Source organism: Enhydra lutris, unplaced genomic scaffold (assembly GCF_002288905.1).
Source record: "Enhydra lutris kenyoni isolate GAN:26980312 unplaced genomic scaffold, ASM228890v2 scaffoldscaffold21, whole genome shotgun sequence".
Taxonomy (NCBI): domain Eukaryota; kingdom Metazoa; phylum Chordata; class Mammalia; order Carnivora; family Mustelidae; genus Enhydra; species Enhydra lutris.
Genome location: NW_019154105.1, coordinates 66,347,512 through 66,375,214, shown reverse-complemented (window position 1 = coordinate 66,375,214; position 27,703 = coordinate 66,347,512). Strand labels below are relative to the sequence as shown.

Genomic DNA, 27,703 nt, shown 5'->3' with positions numbered 1-27,703 from the left:
GACCCGAGGATGTTTCCTGAGGCAGCGTAAGGTTTAAGCCTGGCCTCTCACCTGTTAAGGAGCAGGCAGATATGGAGGGTCAAGGGGAGATGGTGTTGCCGGGACCCCTTCGCTGGGCAGGTGCCGCTTACTGACCAGCAACCTCCTTCCGCCATGGTGGGAGGGGACAGGACCAGAGGGATAGGGCTGCCGGGGCAGAGCCTCAGGTCAGGGCCAGCTTCCCATCCACTCGTGGTGCCCCAGAGGCAGCTCTTTATCTGGCCCTAGTCCCGGGGCCGTACTCTATACTGGGTGGTTGTGGTCAAGGCTCAGACAGCCCACAGAGATGCGCTGCACACGTGAGAACCCACGCAGGGTTCACTCATCATCCTTAACATGCCCTTGTATGTGGACCGGAGCTGGCTTTGCTTCTGGCCTCCTTGAGAGGACTTGGCAGGAGCCAACCCAAGGCAAAGCTGGGATGATTGAAGAGCAGAATGAGTAATGGGACACTGGACTGTCACCCAGCCAGCGAGATGAGGGCCCACAAGTCCACACTGACATAGATAAGTGAGCAAATGAATAAATGAAGGAGAAGGGACAAATGTCCCAAGCAAGGGAGCTCCCAATGACTTATGGGGACGCACCACCCTCAAGGAGGGCACCCCCATCCCCAGGCGTGCACGGGTCATGGTGACCTCCCCACTAAGGGCACGGCGTGGGAGTGCTGGGAGGGGGACTGGAGGCAGGGAAGCCTGGCAAAGCCCACCTCGGCCAGGGGGTCAAGGTCACCATTGCAGTGACCAGTCACGTCGATGGCAGGTGCCCTTGACCTGATGGGATGGGCGGGCACTGTGACCCTGGGGTCTTCCTCCCGAGAACCCACGATCCCCCACTGATCACGAGAAATAACCAGACAAGTCCTCACAGAGGGACGCCCCACGGACCACCTGCCAGGACTCCTCACGAAAATCATCGCAAACCAGGGACGTCTGAGAAATCGTTGCGGCCCAGAGGAGCTTGGGGAGATGGGATGGCCGCATGTCACGTGATGTCCCGGACAGAATCCTGGGACAGGGGAGGGGACGTGAAGCCTGAATGAAGGGTGGCCTTCAGCCAACACCAAGGCAGTGATGCCCGCAGTGACGTGAGCTGTTACCCCGCGGAGAGACAGGCAGCAGAGGCCACTCGGACTGCCTGGAACCCCTGCAGCGTAGACTACTTGCTTCCACTGTGTGAAGAAGCCCCTCCCCCCCCCAGTAGATGTTAGGATCAGACCTCCTTCCTGAGCTGCTCCAGAGGCCATGAGAGCCTGGTCCGAAGAGTCCTCTCTTTTTAAAGTCCAGCTGGGCCCTCCTTGGGTTTCCCTGCATCCGTGGCCACATCTGTGGCTTGGGGTTTTACTGCTGAGGCCCAGGAAGGAAGCTGGCCGCCCGGGGACCTGGCCCTGGGCACCCCCCTCCCACCCCAGCCCTGTGCCTCCTGCAGAAGGGACCCAGGGAGCCGTGAGTCCTGCGGGGATGCTGTGGGCATTTCCGTGAGCTGATGTGGGCAAAGCACCGCGGGGGGCCCTGGACGGGGTGGGGTTGGGGGCAGTGGGGCAGGGGCTTGATGTTAGCTGTGTGTTTTATTACAATGAGGTAACCCAGTGAGTCCAGACAGGGGAATGGCCAGCAGTGGCCTGGGTTTCCTAGGGAGGCTTTGCACTGGGCCATGACCCCAGAAGGGTTGTGACAAGTGGGGGGCATTGCAAAGGGGATTCTCGTGGGGGTGGGGAGGGAAGCTGGGAGGAAGGGATGCCAGGAGAGACGTCTCAGCCTAGGACCAGGCCCGGCAGACTTTGGTGATCTCTGTACCGCTGGGTGGCAGGTGTGGGTGGGTGTCATGAGCCACTGCTTCTGGGTCTGTGTCCCCAGCTGCCCCTGGGTCTTGGGCCCCGTGAGGACCTGCACTGGGGGTGCTCCCCCACACAGAGGCTGATGCTTGGGCTGTAGGAGGACACAGCACTCTAGGCTTGGGGACTGGGGGCCAGGAGCCCTGCCATGTATCCCATCGTCTGCAGCCATGTGGGTGGGAGCTGGGTTCATGAGGGCACGTGACTTCTAGGCAGAAGGAAGTGAGCCATTCGAAGGCTCCTGGATTCACCAGGCCGTGCCTGGGGCACACCCGGCTTTGTGCCGACCCCCAGAGTGGGCAGTCCTTGGCTGTCCTAGAGCCTGTGCAAGGAGATTGTTTAAACTTCTGACGTGTTTCTCCACCCTCGAGTGTGGATCCCGTCCCAGCCACCATTGCCAGAAACAATCAGTGATCTGCGGTTCCCCTTACGTGCACATGGGGACGGTTTCCTTCAGGGGCTCAGACATGGCCTGAAGGCTCCTGCCCCTCAGGGAACTGCAGGAAGGAGCCTGGACCAGTGTGGGGCTCTGGAAGGGTTGACGCTGCAGGGAGGCCGTGGCTCAGAGGAAGGCAGGGTTCATGCGGCGATGCAGGGCTGGGAGTTCCATCAGCACTCGCGGGCGGAATTGGCTCCCAGCGCAGGAGGATGGATGCTCCGAGCTGAGGTCAGCAGCCCCATTTGTGGTCTCAGCCCGATTTGGGCTGCGGATGGGGGCTTGCTCGGGCTGGGTGCCCTCCTCTGCCCCTACATGCCCTCCCGGGTTCCCGGTGCACCCAACGCAGGCAAAAGCACGCTCTGAGCACACGTCTAGCCCCAAGGGAGGGCTGTTTCCTTGCCAGGTCAGCTCAGGGCCCTGCCACTTGGAACAGCTGCAGCTCACAGGGGCTCCTTCCAAGCCAGGAGAGTCTCCCCTTTGCCAGACTATGATCCAAGGTAGCAGAGGGTTTCCTGAGGCTGAGGGGAGAGGAAACAAGGCGTGCCTCAGGAGTGTCTTGCTAAAATGAATCGTAAACCTCATCATCCAAAGTGTTTGATGCCCATTGCATTCTGTCTATCATGTCGTTCCTTAAATAGGTATGTGTAGGGCATGGGGCGGGGAGGTCACCCGGGGAGACTACTAAATTTGTGACTTGATAATCCAACCTTGTTCAGAAACAGGAATTACAAATCCAGATGGGATGAGAAATTGGAGCCAGAATGGGAGAATTCCTTTCATTGAATTTGCCAAAAGTAGCTCTATTTAGGAGCTTAGCAGCTAATGAATACCAACTTGCTCTTATTCTCTAGCTGGTAAAATTTTAGTCAGTGGCCCTTAGGGACTGATTTTGTAATCCTATTCTGAATGACTGATTTGCGGATCCTCCAAGAAAGTGGCATCTTTTTTACGCAAGGATACTGAGGGAGGGAGGCTTTTGTTTTTGGTGAATTTGCCATTTGCTGGATTCAAGCACCAGTCGGGGCTGGACGGCAGACCAGCTGTGCACCCTGAGGAGAGTAGGGGTCAGCCCAGAGCGCAGCCGAACTTCCCGTGAACTGGCAACCGCAAGACCTTTGCTCTTGGAGCTACTAGTGCTTGCAAATGGGGCCATTTGAAAGGGTCCACTCGAGGTTGGATTAACAAGCCGTGGGGTCCAGTCTGGAAGTGTTGACAGGGGGCCACTCCCTTCCCTGGGTAGAGTGTCTGTGGGGCTCCACCAGCCGGGGAAGACGGGCTTCCTGGGAACCAGCATTCCTACTTGACCTACTTTCCTTTGCCTTCCCCTTCCTCCCTTCTGCCTGTCTTTGCTCTTCCATCTGGAGGCAGTGAAAGTGGTCGGAGCACCCCCAGCCTCTCGGTGCTCTCAGACAGCAAGCCTCCCCCCTGCACCTACCAGCAGGCGCCTCGCCATTTCCACGTCCCAGGTAGGTACCCAGGATGCGTGATTGGGCTTGTCACGCAGAGCACCCGATTGTACAGAATTGCTATGACTCCCAACCCTCTCGACCACCCCCTCCCCCAATTCTGAGGGTTTGCACGTCTCCCCACTGGCGTGTGTTGGAGTTTACCCCAAAGCCACACAAACACCAGGGAGCCACTTTGGCCCTCCTGGGAATGTGCTGGAGAGAAGGCTCTGTCTGACCGGCTGCCCACTCAAGCCGCCTCCCTCCCCGCTCCCCTTGAATTAGGTTCTGGCTTTGGGCTGGGGCTGGGGCTGGGGCACGCTTGGTCTGAGGTGTGGGTCCCAGGAGTCAGTCAGTCCCTGTGAGCCTCTCTGGCCATGTGGAATCTGGTGGCTGATGGCTGCTTTGGAGAAGCAGCAGAATGGAAACCAGTGTGCTCGCTCACCCCGCTCTTCTCCTCTTCTCTCTCTTCTTTCCCAGACACTGGCGTAAAAGATAACATCTATAGGAAACCCCCTATCTACAAACAGCATGGTACAGTCGGATTTCCTCTGCTGCCGTGTTCCCTGCATGCCTGTTGCCACCCCTTTGCTTCTGGATGCTTCCTTTCGCTGTGTTCTGAGCGGGGATGGGGAGGTACCGCGGGTAGCCTGAGTAGGAAGGACAGGTTGGCAAGTGGGCTCCCAGGAGCCTCTGCGTCAGAGACCGCAGCGGGCAACTCTGAGTCTGGACCGTTCCGTGTGCTCTGAAGCCGAGGCGAGCACACGGCCGCGGGCTCGGGGTGGGAGTTCCTCAGCGACAGCGGGTTCCCAGTGTTTCCGTAATGCCCCTTGGAGGGAGGCAGCCAGGCTGACATCAGCCGAGGTGCTGGGGGACAAGGCTTCCTGGACCCCAACACAACCCAGCCAGGATTTTGGAAAACAGAACAAACCCGGTGTAGTCATTCATTCCCGGGTTTTAGGACTTTCTGAGGAGGGAGTGAATAGCGAGCCAGCAGTCAGAGAGTTTTGTCGCATCAGCGGGTATGGGCTGGACAGGTCTGGCGGTGAGGGGTTATCTCAGCCCCTGGTTTCCCTCTCCAAGGTGACTGTCCACCTCTGCTTAGCCCTATCGTCCTGGGACAGGAGCTCAGGTGGCAGGTGGCTGGATCCGTGGAGCAGGAGCCAGAAGCCTCCGGGTTTCCCTCTGTTTCTTGATGGAATTTCTGGGTGATTTGGGGCATGGGGCTTCATCATCCTGAGCCTCTGTTTCCTTTTCTGCAAAATGGGACCGACCCATCTACCCTGCCCTCTTCACGGGCTGGTTATGGACCAAATGAAATAATGAACGTGGAAATAGGCTCTAATCTGTGAAGTGCTGTGCATATGATGGGGGAATGGGAAGAGGGATTCCTGTATTTAAAAGAAAACAGCCACGTCCCCCGTCCACAACTGCACCACTGTTACGTGCAATCCTATAAAAGCATGCTTTCTGTGACTTACTAATCCATCAGTGGTCTGATTATACAAATAGGATTTCTGGTTTTTCCTTGAGGGCAGTAGGCCCTGAGCCTTGTGCATTTCTTCCTCATCCCAGGAAAGAAAGGAATGGATTAAACTCTTGGGTTCCCAGAAGGCAGTGACCTTTGCCATTCCTGCTCACCTGGGGAAGCTTGGAGCTCAGATGTTCTGGAGGGATCAGAGAGGGGTGGGCTGGTGAGACCCTAGAGCCCTTAGAGGTTGTCCAGACTGGCCCCTTGTTGTTACAAGTGGGGAGACCGAGGCCCAGCTGAAGGAAGGAGCAGCCACATTGAAGGCTGTCTTACCATCATGGTGGCCGTGTTCACGCCTGCGTGGGAAGGTGTGTGTCCTGTGCTTGTCATAGTGACGTTGGCTGACTTGGCCTTCTATTAACCTCATAGAATTCACACATGTTGTATAGGAGGGGCCATCCTCTCAGGAAGCAGAGGAAGCAGTAAATCAGATCATGAAATTGCTCGACAGCCTCCGAACTGGCCAGATCTAAGACAAAGAGCTTCCAGCTCCAAGTTCTTTGACTAACTAAATCATCCCCTGGAGAGACATTTTATTTTACGTTATCAGCGTGAATCCTTGCCTTGTTGCTTTTAACCTGGATACGGAGGCCTGTCGCACCCAAAGGCAAGGGAATTCCTACATGACTGAACGCTGAGCAACGACCCAAGCCCATTTATCGTTTCAGAAATCCGTTTCCTGATTCTTTTAGCAAATATACTTTCCAGAGTGCCTGCTCTCCACCCAGCACCCAGCCACAGCTGGGGGGTAAATGCGACCACAACCCCTCCCTTCAGGAATGGGAATCGGCTGTGCAAGGGGCTCAGCATGTGTGTGTACTGTCCTTCCCCGGGTGTCCTCAGGGAACGTTCCAGAAATAACATTTGTGTTAGGATGTCTCTGGCCTCTGATATATTTGAGATGTTTTGATTTTACAAGATTTCCCCCATTCCAGGCGGAGCATGTCCTGTCAGACATGTGTATGTGTGTGCACACGCACGTGTGAGCATGCATGTGCAAGCATGTGTGTGTTGTGAGATCGTGCATGTGTAAGTGTGTTTGTGTATAAGATCATGTGTGCACACTGTGTGAGAACATGCATGAGTGTGAGTGTGTGAGAACATGTGTATGTGTGTGAAATAATGCATATGTATGAGATCATGCATGTGTGAGTGTGAGTCTGTGGGAGAGCATGGGTGGGGGGAGCATGCGTGTGAGCATGTGTGACTGCATGAGTGTGTGTGAGCATGTGTTTATGAGCATGTGTGTGAGCATGCGTGTGAGCACGTGTGGGTGCAAGGGTGCATGTGAGCACGTGTGAGCATTGTGTGTGCATGTGTGAGCATGTTTGTGAGCATGTGTGTGAGGGTGAGCATGTGTGTGAACATGCACGTGCTTGTGCGCACACACACACACTCAGCAAAGTCACCACCCTGTTGTCTCTCGGGGAGGGACTCCAGAAACTTTTACGCTGATGTCCACCTGTCTCGAGATCGTGTGGGCAAAGATGTCGCATCACTGAACCATTAACTAATTGAAGATAATACGTCCAACCCATTTAAAAAGCATAGTATCTAATTAATTCATTTATTTTCCAAAGCCCCATCTCCAACTCACACACAGTTCTTAATCAGCATCACTCTTTTCTGGTGCCTGCATTCCGTTCCCGTGCTGGGGACATGAGCTCGTGGTGGGGCACTGGTGTGGAGGACAAGGGGGTCCTCTCCTGAGCAGCTGCTGCAAGGACACCCCTATTCTGTGCAGGTGCTCGACAGCTGCCAGCATGTCCCCTTCCGGCCCGCTCTGGGTTCGGTACCCCTGCGGATGAGGAACCCAAGGCTGGGGCCGAGAAGTGGCTGCTCTGGGCTCCACTGGGGCTCGTCCACCCGACCCCCAGCCCCTGACCCTTCTGCTCTCGCTGTACAGCATTTAGGGCCAAACAGTATGCCTTGTACTATATTAGTTCCAGTCTGCTTATTTATGATTTAATGGCTTTTTGAAAAAGTAGTAAGAAAAAAAAGGAATAAAGGAAGCAAGAGGAAGTGAATGGAAAATTGAAAATGGTGAGGGGCAGGACAGGACGGGAGCGGAAGAGCCCTTTCCTGCATAGTCAGGGGCAGACATGGGATAGGCAGGGAGCAGCGGGACGCAGAGTGCACATGGAACTGGGGTATGGTGGTGCTTCCGAGCCGTCTGCAGGCGCTCACGGCGGGGGGCCCCCTGACGTTGGTGAAGCAGGTGCGGCTCCCTCCACGGCCGCTCCCTGTCTCCTCTCTGAGAGTGGGTTCGAGGCTGCCTTGCCATCAGGTTTTGTCAGAGTTGGCGGAGGCCCCACTGATGTGGGGGTGCAGAGCAGGAACATACCAGTAGTAGGTCTCCTCAAGAGAGGGATGCTATGCTAGGTTCAGACTGCTCAAAAGGGATTCCAGGGAAAACCAGAGCCCCTCCCCCCACACCAGCCAGAAAGCTGCGTCCGGTTGCAGGGACAGGGCTAATGCTGTGTCATTGGTAAGCAAAAGGCAGCTTGGCAGCAACAGCCGTGGGAGTGAATGCTAGGGCCCTGGAGGCCGGAAAGGGCAGCTCAGCCCTGCACCTGTATCCGCCTTCTAGTGTAGGGGTGCGCTCTCCATCCTCCCGTGCAAATTCATCAGTACGTGCTCCCTGATGTAAGACGGGAAGCAACCACCTCTCACGGGACTCTCTGAGATTCCTCCATGGCGGGGTATAGTCTCATCTTGGTTTTGGGGTCCTGTCTTGGGACGGGAGGAAAGGGGAAGGCAGGTGGGTTGTGGGTCCAGAAAGAACATCAGAGGCCAGCCAGTCTCCTGGGGATGCCCCCAAAAGAGGTCCCCCAGGGCTCTCCCTGAAGGGCTCCTCGTGGCAAACACATTCCAGGCTCAGAGGCACAGCCTTGTTTGCTGGAACAGACATACTCAGGCCAGTTTCCTGGGTCGTCCTGAATCAATCTGTCTTCTCCCAACTCTCTGAAATGCCGGGCTGCCAGCTCGCCTCAAGGCTGTTCTCTGTTCATTCCTCGTTTTTCAGACCTGGGTCCCCCAGTGTGTTACAGCATCTACAGGCATTACCCCGCGGGAGCCTCGCAACTCAGAGCGGGGGCAGGTGGTGGGCGTCATTTGCCCATTTTACAGATCAGGAAACTGAGGCTCAGAGCTGTTCAGGAGGCAGGCTGCAAATAATACCAAGTGCCGAATGCCTGTATTTTCCTACCTCTGCTCCCACGTCTGGGCATCTGTTGCGTGTGCCATGGGCTGGCATGTTTGGCCTTTGGAGAGCCCTTGGTGATTGGGGGAAGAACATTTGCAGAGGAAACATGCTCAATCCTGGTGGGATAGCTTCCTCATCAGGTGGGGTGGGGGCCATTTTTTGAGCCCTGAGGTCTCTCTGCCAGCATAATTGTCTGACCCAACTTGTCATCCACAGCTGTGTGAAGTGCTCAAACCCAAGGTGGCCTCTGGGCCCTGTGACCCAGAGAGCTGGGATTTCATATTCCAAAGAGCCCTTTGTTGTCTTCGTATTTGTAAATTGGCCCCACTGTAGTGGTCCATTTGGGGGCCACTGAGGGTTCCTCAGGGTGTGCCCACTGACTCCCACCAGCACTCCAAGCCTGAGAGGCTCCTCTGGGTTGGACAGTGGCTGTGCTCTGCAGCTCCAAGTCCCCGCTGGCCTGATCGTCCCCAGAGCTTGCTGGGCAGTCGCCAAGGGTCACAGTGAACGTAGAGCCAGATGCTCAGGGCTCTGCTGCCTGGTGACCACCATTGTCTGTGCGACAAGTGAGCCTTGGGCAGTGGGCACGCATCCGTCCTGCCCGTGCCTCTGTCCGTCACGACGCCCCTTGCGCAGGCCCCCTGTAATTTTGCTTCTGCCCATGGAGAGAGCAGGGTTTTTATTTTCACACTGGAAAAATCATGGGCTCTCCTGGAAGAAGGAGAAACAGCCATCGGGAGTAACAAAATGTCCACGTATCCAGAACGCTCTTCAACTGTGACCTTATCTTGTCAAGGTCCTGTAGCCCAATCCCCAATTTCCAAGCTCTCGGGCCTGATGTCAGTCTTGTCCTTGGTGGTGCACAAGGCAGGGTGTTCCAAAAGGCTCGAAGGTCCAAGCCCTCCGCAGGCTGCAGGTAAGAAGCTCACCCCTGGCATGTCCTTACCGTGGCCTCAGTCTCCGTGGCGGGTGGGGAAAGGGCCCGGGGTCTTCCTTCCATTGTTCCATGCACGGGGTCCATGGCTTCGTGCGGGAAGTCCTCACGTGGGCACTGAGCACCGTCATATGCCCTTGTGTGATGGGCTTGATGGTACTGGCTTGGGGATGACATCAGCCCCTCGGGGTGACCACCCCACCCCTGCCACCAAAAAATATGCCAGTGGAGACTATAAAAGGCGGACTTCTCGGCCCCAGATAGCATTCTTGGGGGGCATAGCGTGGCAAAGTGAGCTTTCGCTCCTTCCAGTCCCTGAGGTCACCTTTGGCTGTGGATCATACCTCCTTTCTGTCTCTTCATGGACTTTCTCAGTGGCAGAGCTCGCTGACCTTTCTGTTTTGTGGGCAGCAGGCAGTGAGGGGGGCAAACAGGGGTACATTGGAAACAGAGCACTTGGGTTCATAGGTCAGCCTCTGCCAGCCCCCCGTGCATGGCCTTCAGCAAGGCCTGTCGTGTCTCTGAGCCTCAGTCTCCCGATCTGAGAACAGGGTGGTGTGGGGATCGGGGGTGCACCCAGCTGAGCCGGACCCAGCAGGCACTGGGGACCAAGCCCTCCTGATCCTTTGGAGTTCGACTAGAAGAGTAGAGCATATGTTCTTAAAAATCCCAAGCTCCTAAACACATGGTGTGAACTCGGGGTGGGGGGATTAGGGGGGCTGGCGTTTTACAACTGTGTCACTTCGCTCACCTGCTCTCAGTTCGAAGACCCATCCTGAGAGAGGGTGCATGGCCACCGCCTGCGGGGCTCCCGTGGGATGCTTCCCTGGTGCGTCCTGCTCCCTGGCCCTGCAAAAGCTCTTGTCCTGTTGACCTTGGCTTGATTCCTTTCTGTTTCTGAGCACAATGGGAAGCGGGAACCGTGGCAGGCAATGCCCAGGGAGCTGGTGTATCTCCTTGACGGGCCGCCTCTTCCCTTCCAGCCGCCAGGCGACCAGATGGCGAGGATGGAATCTTCGATCAGGATAACAGGAAGGTAAATTTGGGGGCAGGTCTGGTGGAACACAGCCTTGCCAGAGGCAGGCTGGTTCTGGGGAGGGTTCCCCAGCTGAAAGTTCAGGCTCCCCAGCTTGCATTCTGCTCTGGAGGGGCCCCACGGGGCCCCACGCAGCAGGGACCAGATTTCAGAGGTGTCCCCCCAGCCACCTCCTCCCACTGTCCTCCTTCCACGCCCCTGTAACCCAGTTCTGACTCTATCACGGAGGCATGTCTGAAAAGAAAGGAGAATTAGTCCAAGGGCATTCCGGGGGCATCTGGGGTGCTGGCTTGAGAACAGGCTGGACAGAGTTTCTCAGTAAAGGGTCCAAAGGTCAAGAGTGAGGCCCTGGGGCTGGGCGGCCCTGCTGGGAAAGCACCTGGAGGCAGAACAGAGGCGTGGGTGTACCTCTATGGGCAGGGTTTGGCCCCAGAGTCTCCCCATCCTGGCTCCAGGGAGGGCAAGGGCCCTGGGCTTGTCTTAAAGGGAGGGAGGTGTTTGTGGCTCCCCCACGTGCCCCCGGGAGAAGCCCTTTGGGTCCCTGAGCTCCCTGACCCCATTTCCTTGTCTGTAACGCGGTCAGTCCCACTGCCGATGGCCTCAGCATTCACGTGGCTTTTTCCTCCCTCCGCAGAAGACCAGCTGGCTGATTCTCAAGGGGGATGCAGACACTAGGACTAACTCTCCAGACCTAGACAGCCAGTCTTTGTCCCACAGTAGCGGGACCGATAGAGACCCTCTCCAGACAATGCAAGGGGACAACTTTTACTCACGTGAGTGGTTCTTCTGAGCAAGGAGCTGTAACTGGGGCATGAGAGGCCTCGCAGCAAGGGGCCCCACAGGTTGGAACCCATCCCCCAGACCTGAGCCTTGCTGATTAAGAAAGCTAAGGAACAAACCAGGTAGGAGAGCAGACTCCCTTTCTGCGTGAATTCCCCCTCGACTTGGTTAGCTCACGTATCGCCCATGGGCATGTCTCCTGGAACACTCCAGAGCTGGAGACAGCCCAGAAAGCTGAATGGGGTTCCTGGGGTCTATTGTGAAGGAGGCATCCCGGGCTGCCGGGCTGGAAAGTGGGGGCCCGTTTCCCTCCAGAGCAGATCTAAGCATGGTCTAGGCGGGTGAGTCCAGACTGGGAGTCGACAACAGGCACAGCCTCCCGGCACTCGGCCTGAACAAAGCACTGGGGAACGGGGACACCCTGTCTGCAGGGAGTATGGGACATGTGACCGCTGCCGGACTCTGGGGGTTGGGAGGGCTAAATGAGGAGGGGTTTTCAGATGGAGGGCTACGTTCTACATAGGGTCCTAGAATTGTATGCTGGAGGTGAAGGGCACAGCTGGCTGCGGTGTGATGCCCTAAGGAGATCCGGACGGCGTGTCTGGGTCCCAGTGGGTGGTTTCCTGTGGGCACGCATGAGGCTGAGCTGGGACACGGAGGGCGGATGCGGGTGTGAGCAGAACATGGGGCTGACATGGCTGTGAGATGGGCCCGAGCACGGATCTGGGCTCGCCCCTGATGGGCCGTGGGACCCTGGGCTGTGACCCCACCGGTGGGCCCCTGTCCCACCTGTCTGCCTGGCCAGGTCAGTAGAGACCAGAGGAGGTGACACGTGTGGGCGCTCTGCCCGGCCCATAGTAGATGCTCAGCAAACAGACTATCATTGCCATTCCTATCCTCGTGACTCCGAAGCGTGACCTGTCTTACACATGCAAGTATTCTATGGGAAGAGGGAAGGGCGGCCCGGGCGCTGCCATTTGTTGAAGAAGAGCTCGAAGCCAAACGAAGGTGCCTTGTTTTGTGTGATCTTTGCGAGCAGACATCGGGAGCCCCATGCCTCTGGCCCCTCTAAGGGTGCGGTGCTCTAGATGGGGGCTCTCAGGGCCGGTGTCCAGGCGGGTGCCACCCCAGGAAGGCCACGTCAGAGCAGTCCCCCAGAGCGACTCGCCCAAGGTTGTGGCGAGCATGACCTGCCAGGGCAGGTGTGTGGGGGGTACACGACGGGCTGCCCGTCCCACCTGCAGGCAGGTCATAGCACAGACCAGCCCAGCAGCGGCCATACGGCCCCGGGATCTTCTCTGCTCCCAGGCACCCAAGACCCTGGGCACTACAGGACTTGATCGTGGGCCTTGCTGCTCCATGGTCTCTTTCCCGATGGCAGTGGCTTTGGAAGGTGGTGGGCTCCTGTTGTGCCAGCCCCCCAGCACCTGCACAGCCCCCTGCACCTGGGGTGTCATCCTGTTACCCATGAGGCCCAGGAGCTCTCAGGGAGTGAGTGTCTGGGGACCTCAGGGTGGACTTTTATGGCTTCCCGTCCTCCCCTTGTGGTGTGGTGCTCAGACTCCCACCTCCCACTGACCCAGGGATCCCCACTCATGTCCACAGCCTGTCTGCAGGAGGGAGCTACCATGTGATGAGAGCCTGGCCAGCCCCCTCTCCCCATGCTGCTGACCTGCCCTGTCCCCGTGCACAGTCTCCTCGCCCACATGTGCTGGGATCAGGGGCCCCCAGGTCGTCCCAGGAGCCCTGTAGGTGGGAGACCCCCCACAAGGCCCCCAGGCTGTGCACACACCGTTTTGACAGACCAGTCACACACCTGCAAGGTCTTGCTTCAGCTCCGTCCCCTTGCCTTCACTGTCATTCCCCTGTCACTGGCAGCACAGCAGCCACGGTTGGGGTCCCGGTGCTTCTCACCCAGGGCACACCGGGCCGGCAGGAAGCACCTTGCCTGTGCTAAAATCCACGCTCTAACCGGGGAGACCCCTCCACGGTACAAATCATGCACGTGTGTGCGTGTGCATGGCCTTCCCCTTCACGGACACTTGCTTAGGGCCATTACGACGGCACTGTTCTCCACTCTCCACGGCGTTCTGATGCTGGTTCCGCTGAGCGGGGAACCCACCATGCATCGCTGCAGCCATGCTTTCACCTCTGCCCTGAAGACCTTGCCTGCTTTCCCGATGGGCATGGGAGCAGCAGCCAACACACAGGCTGCTGGTCCTGCCTCCATCACGTGTGCCTTGCCACGTGCTCGCCTGCTGAGAACTTGGGGCGGGGAAGGGCAGCAGCATTCCCCAACGGGGGGCTGCATACCCTCTCTCCTCTTTCCTCAGGGTTCCCTCCCCTCTAGTGAGCCCAGGGACACCAGTTCCATTTGGAAAAAAGCGTCACTGAGCAGGGCGCTTGCACAGGGCAAGGCACGCCCGCACCCGCATCCCCGGGGCCACCCATCTGTCGCGCGCCCCAGGAAGGTAGGACTGCGACTCTCAACACAGTGGACGCTCAGTAAATGTTTGTTGAGTTGAGATGCGCTACATTCAACGGGTATTTACTGAGCCCCCACTCTGTGCCAGACACTGAGTGGGGACGCCAAGACGACCAGAGCAGCCCCTGCCCCCGGAAAGCATGCAGGGAGCTGAGCGAGGCAGAGACGCCAACGGGAGCGAGCACCGCGCACCCACCCCCCGCACCTCCCCCTGGGGCCTCCGTGGGCCGATGGAGCGGAGACACGGCTCACCCCATTCGCGACCCCATCAGCGCATCTCACCCGGGACTACGTTCACCCTTCACTCACACATCCATCTCACCCCCAGACGTTTACTGAGCACCTGCTACGTGCTGGACACAGGGCTAGGCAGAGAGGCAGGTGTGAGTGTGGTCCAGTCCCCACTCCCCAGTGGAGAAGCAGGTGCTCGGGTGGCAGTGACAAGCCAATGTGACGCCCTTCTTTCTGGCCCACTGCCGCCTCTGCCTCTGAAGAGGGTCTTCCAGAAATACACGTCGTGTTATAAACGACTGTTCTCCTCCCTCATCCTACACCTCATGCCTTATCGGGGCTGAGTGCTTAACAGACTGTGTTCCCAACTGACCTGGTTTCTACACAGGGAATGGCTGACATTGGATTTTTGTTATGCAAAGGGGGTCTTGAGCCTTTCGGGAGGAGATTCACTGTCCCCAGAAGAACACAAGGGGATGTAGGTCCCCATCCCCTGAAGACAAAGGCCTGGCTGGTGGGGGAGCCCCGTCCAGAAGACTCAGTGATCCCCTAGAAAGAGCCCGGGGCTTCTGAAGATGCAGGCCCTTTCTCAGGCACCAGAACAGGAGAGGAATGGAGGAGGGGGTTGGATGGGAAGAGCTCTGCTTTGGAAACTAAGGCAGCCAGATGGTGGTCCCATGGCTTTGGCTTTTGTGTCTCCTTCTGTGTGTCCCTCCCATGGAGTCCTGTGTCTGATGGGACATGCTTGTTTCCACCTGCTGCTTGTCACTGCCGGGGGCCTGGCTTGGGGCCAGGCTCAGGGTCTCTGCCACGGCTCCCTCCCAGGGCTCGCTGGGCATGAAGCTTGATCAGAAATGGCCTGTTCCCTGTCATTGCCCTGGAGTGGTGGCAAAATTGTTCCCCCATTTTCTTGTCCATGAGTGAAAGAACAAGACACTGAGATTTGCCATGTGCCGATCTCTGAGATTAGCCTGTGGGCAGCTGGACGTCTGGTGGGGAGGTCTCCCCTGCAGCCTCGAGGGCTAGAATCCACCAATGGCAGGACTGGAGAAAATGGTCAGTGTCTTCTCCTTCTCGACAGGCAGGACAAGGCCCTACCCTCCGCAGATACTTTCCAAGTGTCTTCAGTGTTACGGCACGCCGTGGGTGTTGGGGATCGTGCCGAGGATGCCGTCCCCTGCCCCATGGGCCTATGTGCTAGCGGGACGGGGGCTGAGACCAGAACAAAGTTAGGGAGTACGCATCAGTGCCCCACAGGTGAGGTCAGGAGGTGCTGGGGGCAGTTTTCAGTATAGTCAGGTGAGGAAGACTGAACAAGACGCGACGGGGGCATAGGCTCGAACACTGAGTCTGCTCGGGGGAAGCCTGGTGGGCTTGAGGGCCGGCGCGGGGTCCTGTGTGGTAGGGGTGAAGGTGGCGGTGCGCACAGGACTGGGTCGCCTGTGGAAGACTCCAGCCTGGCATACAAGTGGCGACCTGGCCCCAGAGAGATCTCTGCAGAGCCCTGACCTTGGCTGATGCAGGTTTCAACAGGCCTGAGTAGAAACACGAAAGACCGTGGGGGGCAATTGCCATCAGCCAGGTTGGGGGACAGTGTCCTGGGAGGGTGTCCTAGAGGGGTGTCCAAGGGGGAGGTATCTTAAAAGGATGTCCCAACAGGGTGTCCCTGGGAAGAGTGTCCTATGAGGAGGGAGTCCTGAGGGGTTGCTTTGGTAGGGGGTACCCTGGAGGGCTGCTGGGGGAGGTGTCCCCGGGAGATGTTCTAAACAGCATGAATAGCATGTCCAAGCATATGCCAAGGCAAGAAGCAGGGTGGCCACTCGGGCAACAGGAAGGCAAGGGGTGGCAGAAGAGGGACTAGCCAGGACCCAGCTGGTCTGTGGACAGGGCTAAGAAGCTGCTCTGTCTGCCAGGAATGGTCAGTGGTGAGCGGGCAAATGAGATGGACTGTTTTTCGTATTTAAAACAAAGATAGGCAGCTTCACAGAGGATAGACTGGAGGCTGCTGTGCCAAGCACAAGGGATTGGGGTGTCCCCATAAGCAGCAGGGGGCCTCCTAAGGGATCTGAGTGGCAAGACCACATGTGAACCGTTAGGGGTGCATGGTGGGGACAGAATCAGGAATGACACGGGCCATTTCTGGTTCAGGTAGATGGAGGCACCTTTATTCAGAGGTAAGGAAAGAATAGGGCGGTTCTCTGTGTGGAGTCAGGAGACTGGATGTCCAGGCCAAGCTGTCCAGAGCTGGATGGATGGACGGGGAGCAGAGTCCCTGTAGGTCCTCAACTCCCAGATGCAAGTGGGTAACCTTTGAACCCGGGACTTTCTTCCTGATAAACATGATCCTGAGCTTGTGTTACTTTCTGCAAAGTGAGGCCCAAAGAAGGTGCAATTCTCCGGGTCCATTCCCAGCTCACTCTTAGTCCTCTTCTCCCCCATTTCCTGTCTCCACAAAATGCTGCAAGAGAGGGGAGATCAAGAGTGAGCAGGTGGGCGAGGTGCTGTGTTGTGTTGGGGCAGGAAGGGTCCCAGAGGATCCGCAGGGGATGGAGAGAGTCAGGGCTAGGGGAGAGGGTCAGGGTTGGGGGGCACCCTGGAATTCATCAGGTAGTTAGGTCATCTGGTGCACAGACTCCTGGGGAGGGCATGGCCAGCCAGGTCATTCTGCAAGATTGTGGTCTCCCACTGGATGGACAGACTGCTCTCTGCCCCTGCTCCTAGCCAACACATGGAGAGAGCAGTGAGCACTCCAGATATCAGGGACGGGACCCTGGCCCAGATAACAGTGTTGGCCTCTCATGGGAGAGAACCACCCCCAGCTGCGAAAGTGGGGCATCCTTGGGCAAAGCCTACTGCCATTTGATGGGGGAGTTTTAGCAAAATTGTCTGTGCCACCTGTTTCCAGCAGGCTTATCCTCTGGGACTAGACAGGGTGTGGCCTCTGATTTGTGGGCAGGGACCCAAGCCACAGGTGATGCAGTGTTTCGGGAAGGGAGCCAATGTTTCAGGGCCCCCCCTGCTCCCCTCCAAATTTGTGTTGGGGTCTTGAGACACCCACCCAACTGGAAGCTCTCTCTATTCCCTCAACCCAGGTCAGGGGCTCTTTATAACCCTGTGTCCTTTCTTCCCTGTGGACTGTTCGCCCCTGGGGAGTGGAGTGCTATGAGGATGCCCCTGGGCTTCCCTCCCTTGCATGGGGCAGCTTCTCGGTGAGTGCTCCCCAGAGCACCGGGTAGACCTGGGCCTTCCCAGAGCAGCGCCGTCCTCCCTCAGTGGGACACAGCATTGCTCCTGGTGGGGTGGAGGGGATGACAGTGGCCACTGCTGACGCAGACAGCGACAGTGTCCTCGAGATCACAGGATGGGCCAGCAGAGAGTGCTAGATCTGGGTGCTGGTCCACGGACACTTGAATCCCAGCTTGTCACTTGCTGTGTGACTTTGGGCATTAGAGCAAACTCGTCTGTGTTTAAAATGGCCTCATCTGTAAAAATGGGGATGATCCCATCATGCTGGCAGGAAGCATCAGGGTGTGGGGGCTCACCTGTGAGCCCTCGAGCATCCTGTCACCTGAGCCTCGGGGATGTCATGGCAATGCATGGTCAAGACGACAAGCCTAGCTGCCGTGTGCCCGTCTTGCTTGCTTCTGGAAGCCTGGAGCTTGGGTAATCCTCGGGTCTCCTGCTCATAGTCACTCAGAACTGAAGGCCGTTCCAGCCCCTCCTGGACCCAACCCCTGCAGGGCCATGCGGCTGCCAAGTTCCACATCCGGGTGTTGGTGGAAGATGTGCCCAGGGAAGGGCCTTCCTGCTCAGTTGTGCACAGGGCCTCCCCGGAGATGGTGATGAGCTGCTTGTTTCCAGCTGTATCTGGGCCTCTCCTCACATGTCCACCAGATCCACTGACCTCTGGCCAGCCAGTGCAGAAGAACTACAGACCCAAGGAGACTCTGCGCAGACTGCTGAGTGCAAGGCTGCCACAGGTGGGCTTCTGAGAGGAGGTGGCAAGGGAGTCTGTTTGTACTGAGTACGGACATGAAGATGGCTGGTGTTCAGTGCTTACGGGACCAATGAGACTCAAAATTCCCAGCTGCTGCCCCGTCCCAGGTCCGACAGACCTACCTTCTCTCTTGTGCACACACACAGCACACACTCCCACAGCTACCTGCTGCCATCTGACCCGCAGGTGCCCAGAAGACACCCACACCTGCAGACCCACACAGGCACAGAGCCACTGGTGCAGACAGGATCACTGGTTCATGAAGCCAGAAGTCCAAGGCTCTCATTTTCTCCTCTGCAGGAGCACACATTGACCTTGTAGGGGTTGTTATTCTCACGGGGCCTCAGCTTCCTTACCTATAAGAGGAGGTCCCATGGAATGCACAGGCCTAAGAGGGCCAGGGAAAGTCTCTGAATGTGCAAAGGGACTTTTTAAGCCAGCGGCTCTCAACCCTGACTGCCCTGGGACCTTTAAAGGTCACTGGGACCTTTAAAATCTGCTTTAAAATCTGCTGATGGCTCCTCCTAGCCCCAGAGAGGCCAAGTTTGATGGGTCAACATGGCAGCTGGGGGGGGAGGGGAAGATAGGGGAGTCTCCTCTCTCCTTGCTCATCCATACTAAGTATAACCCCAACACCCCCCCCCCCAAAAAAAAAAACAATACAGCAGACAAATTGCAGAAATCTTGAGGGTGGAAAGAGGAAGGTGGGCTGGCTAGGGACCTCAGGACTTGAAGGAAAACACAGGGCCCGTGTCTCCCACCTCTCATGCAGCAGCTCCGGGTGGCCAGGTGACATCTTCCTCCCCAGGTTGCATGGGTAGGTATGAAGCAAAAGGCCTGGGGCAGCCAGGAGGATGGGCCCAGGAGACTCTCCCCATGGCAGCCTGTGTCTCCCATCTCCACCTCGGGGCATAGAGCAAATGGGGAAGCACACCCCCCCCCACACACACACAGACCATCCCAGGAACTCCAGCTGGACTAGGCAGACCAGAAGAGCACATTGATAAGCATTCTGAAAACCACCTTGTCCTCAGAACCACAGGCTGTAATGCACCAGGCCCAGACAGGCGGCAGCTGCTCCAATAGAAGGCTCTTCCAGGACCCAGTGTCCTCTGATGTTATGTCTGGGAGACGATAGAGGACCACACCCTACACCAAGAGCCACTTGCCAATTTGAACCTGCAAAGACAAGTGGCAGATACAATGTTGACAAGAATCGGGTGTTGGGGTTCCCAGACAAGGATGTTTAGGGCAGCCACTCAGAAAATGCTTCAGCAAACAAGTACAAATTCTCTGGAAACACCTGAAATAAAGAAAGGTAACCTCACCAAAGAAATAGACATTACCACCCTCCCCCCCGCCACAAGAAAAAAGAGAATCAAGTGGAAACTATGAAACTGAAAGAGAAAATAACCAAAATTAAAAATTCACTAGATGGATTCAGAAACAGCATAACAGAATATGGAAGAGCGGTCAGCAATCTCCTAGATGGAGCAGCAGAAATGACTCTGTCTGAGCAACAGAGAGAAAACAGCAGGGAGAAACTGAACAGAGCCTCAGAGATCTGGGGGGCAGCATCTCACAGTAGAATCCTGAGAGGAGTGAAGATAGCAGGCTGGAAAAAGCATTCAAAGATACAGCTGAGGGACGCCTAGGTGGCTCAGTGGGTTAAGCGGCTGCCTTCGGCTCAGGTCATGATCCCAGCGTCCTGGGATCAAGTCCCACATCAGGCTCCTTGCTCTGCAGAGAGCCTGCTTCTCCCTCTGCCTCTGCCTGCCACTCTGTCTGCCTGTGCTCGCTCTCTCTCTCTCTCTCTCTGACAAGTAAATAAATAAAATCTTTAAAAAACAAAACAAAACAAAAAACAAAGATACGGCTGAACACCTGCCAATGGTGGCCAGAGATCTAAACCTACAGGTTCAAGAAACTTGAAGAACCCCAAGTAGGATGAATCCAAGGCAGTTCACGCCCAACCCAGTTACCACGAGAACGGTTGAAATCTGAAAGAGGGTGGCAGGTCTTGAGAGCTGCTGCAGCAGAAGACAGACGGACTCCCTGGAGGACAAGGCCACCTGGAGACAGGGGGTTTCTCTGCAGAAGCCACGGGGCCAGAAGGAAAGGGCCTATTTCCGTGTATCAAAGGACAGTTGCTGTCAACGCAAATTCTGCACTAAGGGGTTTATCTTGCGGGAATGAATGGGGAAATTAAGAAATTCTCAAAGGAACACTAAGCATTTTTCACAAGCAGATGTTTAAAAAATCGCAGGCGGCAGGTGTCCAAGCAGAGAGACATGGTAAGAGAAGACTCTGGGCCTCGGAACGGAGAGGACATCTGAAGAGGTAAAAATGGGGCAAATATCATCTACTCTTCTCCTTTCCACGAGGTTCTGAAATCCTGCCTGATGGTTGAAGCAGAATTTGTGACATTATGCGATGGGGGCTCCAAGTAGGTAGAAGAGACACTCAGGACAGTTGTCATCACAAAGTCAGGAGAACAGAGTGACCTACTGAAGTAGGGTCTCTGGACTTTATACAAAGCAGTCAGATGCAGAGACCACAGGAGGCAGCCTGAGCACGGGACCCTGTGACAGCGGTCTGGGTGACAGCGGCACCTCCAGGCACAGGACAGAGGTGAGGGCATGGCTCTTCTCAAGGTCCCCAACCATTGTGTCCATCAGAATGCCCTGGAGGGGTTGTAAACCACAGCTCATGGGACCCCAGCCCTGGGATTCCAAAGCAGGAGGTTGGGGGCAGGCCCTGAGAATTTGCCTCTTTACCCAATTCCAAGGGAGCCTGATGCCACCGGTCAGGGATCCCACTTTGAGAACCACTGCTCCAGCATCTTTGTGGATCAGGAGCTCCTGTGTCTCAGTGGAGGGTCCCTCAGATCCTCAATCCTACAGCTTCACATCCCCAAGCATGCCTGGCTTTATGTGTAAATTAGGAGGGAGCCCAGGACTGTGAGTTGGGGGCCTTGTCTGGCATCCCAGGGCTGTGTGACCATGGCCAGCCCCCTGATCTGGGCCTCGATTCCCCCTCTGTCGAATGGGAGTCTTCAGAGAGGCTAGGAGGAACAGGGGTGGCACGGCAGGTCTAGCCCCTTGTCCCTCTTCTGTGTCCAGCTCCCCTGCCCCCCTCTTTTCGATGCTGGATTTCATATAAAATCTCTTTGCTAAAAGAAGTTTGAGAACCCTGACCTTGATGTAGCAAAAGGCCCTTTCGGACCCACATCCGGGACCTTCCGACAGGCCATGTAGGTGCAAACAAGTACCCAGGATAGGTTCCCCAGCTGAGGCGTCGCTGCCAGTCTTTCCTGGGTCCACACGTGACCCGTGCAGAGTGTCATCTCAGCCCCCAGAGTTTGTGAGGACTCCCTGAGAGGAAAGGCCTCTGGATGAGCCTTCTTGGGTCCTGGATTGGGTGGGCAGACAGTTCTGTGCATGGTACCCACCTCAGCTCTGGCCAAGGTTCAGTTCTTGGTCCCATGGATGCACATGGCCTTGTGGACACCAGGAGACAGAATCTGCCACCCACTGGGCCCAGGCTAGCGGCCTCGCAGCTCCCGCAGTGGGCACTGGCGTTTGGTCCTGTTTGTTATTGCCGGAGCTGCTCAGGGTCAGCCCAGTGCTAGGAGCAAGGACCCCAGGAGCTTCTCCCAGGAGAGGGAGGTCCTGCCACTGCAGGGGGCTCGGCTCTGCCGTGCTGCCACATATCCTTCCCCTGAGCCCGAAGGCCATAGCAGAGAATCCCCACACCACACTCTCCAGACACATTGCAGAGGGTTAACTGGGAGAGTCAGAGCCCGGGGCCCATGCAGGGCAGCCAGGAATACGAGTGGTACAGCCGGTTCAACTGTGGGATTCCCGTGGTCTCAGACCTGCCCTTTTTTGTTTCAAGAGAAGCCGAACTAGGATTTTAATGTGAAATTCCCCCAATGGCAAATAGCTCATGATCATTTAAAAAAGTAAAACAGTTCACAACCTTTGGTTGATGACGGGCCTCCATTTGCTGCCCTGGCACAGGATGGCACAGCCCTTACCACGCCCCCATGCGGAGCCCTTCCTGCTCCTTTCCCCAGCTCTCCGGGTCTGCCGGATGAGGAGCTCAGCCTGGGTGACAGGTGATGCCCGGGCCTGAGGCTGCCAGAAAACACAGGTGCCCAAGAGGGTGCCACGGGGTTCCTGGTGTCCTAGGCGGGCTCAGGGTCTTCACACCCCTGCTGGCTGACTTCCTGGGGACGGAGGTCATGATGGAGGCAGGGCATGGCCCCTCCAGCAGGGGCGGGGCCTCCGTGCGTACATGACAGGGCTATGCTGTGTCTGTTTCAGGACTCCCCTATTCCAAATCTGACCCTCCCCCAGGACACGGAAAGAATGGCTTGGACCATCGGGTAGGTACTCAACGCCTCCTTGGCTCGCGGGATACTAACCATGCCACGCCAGGAGCCTGAGCATGGAGCCCATAGCTTCTTGACCCCGCGGCAGGAAGGAGGGGCCTGGGGACCCCGCTTGCCTACCGCCTCCACCTGCTGCCCTGCCTGGGGGCTGTGCTGGCCCCTCTGCAGACCACCATCAGACCAGAACTGGAACCCCCTCCCTTCCTCCTGTCTAACCCCGCCCCCGGCCCAGGACACCTCTGTGTGGGGGAGGGGGAGACAGCACCACGCAGAGCATTCCGACCCCAAGTTCCCTTCCGAGCCACATCATTCTTCTGTGACCCAGAGCCTAGTGAGGGGCTTCCAGGATCAGCTAGTTGGTGAGCAACATGAACCACGGATCCACTTCCTTCCTGGAGTGTATCGTCCCCTCACTGCCACTGCCTCCAGCTGTCACCATAAACAGTGCCATTTGCATCTGGGACCATTACCGTCACTGCTAATGCTGCCACTTGCGCCCATAATTTTCCTGGATTCCACACTCTGTAGCTGGCTGGCTCTGGCTGCTCCCAGCTAAAGGCTGGTTGGACTTCCCCATGCCGTCTTCCCAATCAGGGATCTTGGAATGTGAGCCCAGAGAGTTTGGTGCCTGACTTGTCCCTACGGAGGGGCTGGGCGACTTTTTGTTGCTGTTCCCACAGCTTCACTAGTCCCCAGTGAGGACCCCTGGGGTGGGGCAGGCATGATGGTACCAGAGGCCCCCCTATAAAACCCCAGGACACCCCCTCTCGGGCTGCCTCTCCCGTCTAAGGATGTTTGTCCAAAAACTGGGGCAAGTCATTCCACCAAAGAAGGTGCTCAGAATTCGAGGCCCCTGTGTGTTGCATAGCAGAGGTCTCGCCAATAGTGTGTAACGCCTGGACCACCGCCTCCGGTCACCAGGGCATACCTCGCAACTGGTGCCCAGCCACCTCTGCATGGCTTGACTCCAGTGAAGCCCCCTTCCCACTAACCGCACTTCCCGTTCAGGAACAGGCTCACTCAGGGCTCGCATGCCGCATGCTTCTCTCAATGTTCTTCTAAGGATTTCTCTACGCTTCCTCTTCAGTGGACAGCAGGGTGGGCACGGCAAGGGCAGGGGGCAGGAGGACGTCCACAGGACCCCCACAGCACCAGGAAATGTCAACTCTTGGGCTTTAGGGTTGGGGACCTGAGGGTGGTGGGGAAGCCTTCTGGAATGTCCTCTGCACCTGGAACAGCTTTTCTGTGACTCGGGGGCCCAGGAGGGTAGCGGTATTCTAGCCCTCAAGCCAAGTCCTGGGACTGTCCCTCAATATGTGGAAGACAATTAAGGGAGGAACGCTCCACATTTCTAGCCTTGGGGCCTGGGCCACACATCTTCTGGGGAGATGTCCTCCTTGGTTCATGCTGGAATGGCTTGGATCGATGCTCCCAGCACTTGCAGAAAAGGCCACAGCCGCCACACGCACCCAGCCCCAAACGAGCTGGGAACAGCTGATCAGACATTCCAGCATGGATGCAGGCTTCACTCCCTCTCTCAGAACTAGGGAGAGCAGGGGCTAGACAGAGCTTTATAGAGTCTAGAGCTGAGCCTCTGAGAATGTTCCTCCTGTGGTCTCAAGGGTGGGAAGCCCGTGTGTCCTGCAGATGCTGGGGGTGTGTCTTCTTGGGAAGATCATTAGCTTTTCATGTTGCTGACATGGGAAATTGGGGACAAGCACTGGCGACTTCGCTTTAGGGTTCTTTTTCCCTGCGAAGCTTCTTTTCCTGTTTTTTTTTTCAGACATTCTAAGGCTTTTATGTAATTTTATGCCTATTTCTCAGTAGGAAGGCCAGATACTTGAGCTTTTGAATGATTAGCCTTTCACGGTGCGGCCATTCTCAGCACCTGGATGTGGTCACCTGCTACTGTCTATTGCCCACAGTCCTCACAAGCTACTTGTTAGGTTGGTTTTATTTTGTGTGTGTCTCTACTTCCAGAAAGGATTCTAGGCGGCCTGAAGGAAAAACACAGGCACACTGAGACCAGAAACCCACCAACCCCAAATCACAAAGGGGCAGAGAAGGAAACTCTGAAAGAAATTATGTATCAGAATCCTATCAGAAACAAAAGAATATTGTATGAGCCAAACCGCTGGAGCTTAGCTCTGAGCTTCCTAGTAACCAGGGCAAAGAGGCAAACATCACTGGTGTGTAGTTCTTGTTCAATGGAAGGAGATCCATTCATGGCGGGGGCAGGGTGGGGGGAGAGGTTTCAAGTTGTTGCTTTGAGAGAGATTTGTCACAAGGGACCAGCACCCTGAGTCCCAGAGCTCATTTAATTGTCCCGCTAACCAGTCTGCCACGGAGCCCACTCATGGCGGAAGCTCTCCTCTCTGTGGAATAAATTGTACAGTAGTCACCTGTCACAGGCGCTCCCATGAGTAAGGCATCATGGCCCTCAGCATGTGTCCCCTGGTCTGTTATTAACAGAACGACCACTGGCCACTGACAGAAAAACCCTGATGGCGAATACGTAGAGACTGAATTCTCCTGCTGGTTGACAGATTCTAATAGCAATAAAGGGGACTCTAGCTCATGATGATACTTCATTCAGCAGGCGTAGCCTTCGTACATTTAAGCACACCCAGCAGCACGCCTGTGCTGGCACCCTCATTAAATTCAAGACGGGAGGCACTTTCAAGATGGCATTTGGAATCAGACGTGTGGATCTAATGAACAACAACAACAAAAAAGTAGTAAAAGTCGTTTGGAGCGATTGAATAGTGCAAACAGCAAGCCATCTACTAGGTAGATGGGAAAAATCTCTACCTTTTGAATCAGGTTTTCATATGCCTGTAAAGCATTTGCAAAAATGCCTGTGTACAAGGAAATCTGAATAAATTAAAGAAGTCTGGTATTTTCCCATGGTGACACCGGAAAGGACACTTGCCGCGCTGAGCCCTGAGTTCAAATCCCAGCTCTGCCACCAGCCCGGTGTATGTCTTAGGGAAAGTCACTTGTATTTCCTGAGGCTCTACTTCCTGGCTTTAAAAGGAAGTTACCCTGACCTCGTAAGATCAGTGTGAGGACAAGTAACGGTTAAAACACGTGAAATATCCTAAGCTCTGTAGCTTGGTTACTACAAGAGTAATTGTTACAAAAGCAAGTTCCAACCCCTTGTTCCTTCCACGCTGGTGGCTACTAAGTGGCATATTCCAGCTTGGCAGGACAGTAACAATGAGCCCTGAATGGGCTCATTTCATTCCTACTACTAACAATTCCAGTATCATCTTTGAGAAGCAAAAGACATGGGTTAAAATGTTTACAGTTTTGTGTATTGCTGTGTGATCTTGGGCTCATTCCTTGACCTCTCTGAGCCTCATCCATAAAACCACAAGGATGACGCCCACCTCCTAGGCTCACAGCAAAACTTGTAGACCATATCTGTAAGGGTAGTGGGCGACTAGTAAACTCCAAACCAATGGGGGAGGCAAATAATCTGTTGCTTTTCAATTCTCTGGTGCCTCTGTTGAGAACCACAAGGGAATTAGCCAGTGGTGGGCCCGGTGGCACTGCCCTTGTGGGGCTCCCCTGGGTACCCCATCTGTTAAGGAATGACCACAAGGTTTCCTTGTACCAGAGAGGTCTTGGAGATCCTGGGCACTTAGAGGACCAAAGGTAGACTGCTTTTCCCCTGCTTTGGACTGATTCGGTCCCCCTCCCGTCCACCCAGAAGATGCCCTTCCCTCTCTCCTGGGAGTCTCTGTCCGGCCTCAGAGCCTGAGACCAGTGGATGCTCTAAATGCCTGAGGTGGTGGTGGTGACCTGAGTCAGTGGCCTGTGATGCAGGGCAGTGGGCACTAGGGGGAGGCCTCTCTCTTCCACATCACTGACGGGCCAAGTGGTAGAGAAGGCGCCTGGAGAGCAGGTTTACCTTGCCTTGGGCAGGAACCTGTTTCTGGACCAGACAGGTGCGCATAGGGAGTGCTTCTCAGTGTCATGAGAAAATGTCTCAAAATCTGTCCTTGCAAACTGCTAAGGAGTGTGATTCTGTGATGGTCAGGAGAGTGGATGGGGGTGAGGGCACCTGGCCCAGGGCTGACACTAGGTGAGGCGAGTGGGGCACTTGCCAAAAGGCTCCATAATCAATGTAAATCTTGTTCTAAGGCAGTGTTTTTTAAAATCCAAGTCAATGCAAGAAAATTCATGATGAACAAAACACCAAATATTTACATAGAGACCGGCTCCAACCCTCCACTTACATGCTTGCCCGACTCACCCTCCTTGTCTCCCCTGTTTGGGATGAAGGATTTGGGGCTTGTCTGCTGCCCGCACATTCTCTGGGAGGACACCTGCTCCTTGCAGGTCACTCCTGTGCTTCCGGAACTAGTGCTGACCGTGTTTTGCCAGTCTCCCTGTCCAGAGCAAGGCGTGACCCAGCCCTGGGACTGCAGGATCCCAGGGCCCATGTCAGACCCCAGAGCAGGTGCTGGGCCTGTAGGAGCCATGTTCTTCCAGCGGCTCTGTGGACCGGGGGCCATAGCAGAGCTGGACTCGTGGTATCGTGCCAGACACAGGAGTTGGGGGTAGAGATACAGGGGCTCGGCACCTGCTTTGGGGACCCAGACCCCCCTTAGTGGTGTGTGGGGTGGTTTTTTTCAGGCTAGCGGAAGTTAAGAGACTTCCCGACCTGGGTGGTGGAGTTGCATGGAAATGACAGTCCGCTGACAACTGCCGTGAACGAGGGAGACAGACACCTAAGACGGTGGCCTGTGTTCCTTCGGCATGTCCCCACCTGAGAGCCATCCTCTGTCACGGCTGCTCGGGCACACAGAGCTCTGTCCGGGGGCTGTACGGACCAGCCCTCCTGGGTGCCTGGGGACCACGGGGTCTGGAGGGAGCAGAGGCCCCCGCAGGCTGGCCTCCACAGCAGGCTAGGCTGCACGCCTAGGGTGTCGTGGGGCACAGGGAGGAGGCTCGGAAGGCGGGCAGAAGAGCTGGGCCAGGCAGGGTCTGTGCTGGCCTGGAAGGCAAGGGGGAGGCGTGCGAGCAAATCCGCCAAGAGTGTCTCAGCATGGCCCTTCCAGAGCCGAGGCACCAGGGACTCTGGGGAGCCCACTGTCCTCCCACCCAGGCCGGGCAGCACCAAGGCACGACCACCCGCCCCAGCAACCTGCCTCCTGCCGCCTTCTCTCTTTCTCTTCCAGAATGCCAATCTGGCCCCTGGTGGAGCAGACCTGGATGCCAGCTGGGGCACGCGAGGTACAAGATGCGGGGACCCCCATGGGTCTCTGGCTGGGCAGGGGTCTCTTACACATTCCCACAATCTCGTTCTGAGATGGGCCCCTCTGGGGCCACCTGGCAAAGGC

At 56.3% G+C, this 27,703-nt stretch overlaps 1 protein-coding gene across 1 annotated transcript in view; it reads left to right on the top strand.

Moving 5' to 3' along the window:
* Positions 1-27,703, top strand: part of LOC111149007 (actin binding LIM protein family member 2) — a 133,407-nt gene that overhangs the window by 93,880 nt on the left and 11,824 nt on the right. Inside the window, exons 14-19 of the mRNA XM_022505882.1 lie at positions 3,677-3,778; positions 4,238-4,291; positions 10,411-10,463; positions 11,098-11,236; positions 22,285-22,346; positions 27,542-27,596. Of these exons, the coding sequence (XP_022361590.1) occupies positions 3,677-3,778; positions 4,238-4,291; positions 10,411-10,463; positions 11,098-11,236; positions 22,285-22,346; positions 27,542-27,596 (465 nt within the window). The remainder of the gene's footprint in view (positions 1-3,676; positions 3,779-4,237; positions 4,292-10,410; positions 10,464-11,097; positions 11,237-22,284; positions 22,347-27,541; positions 27,597-27,703) is intronic.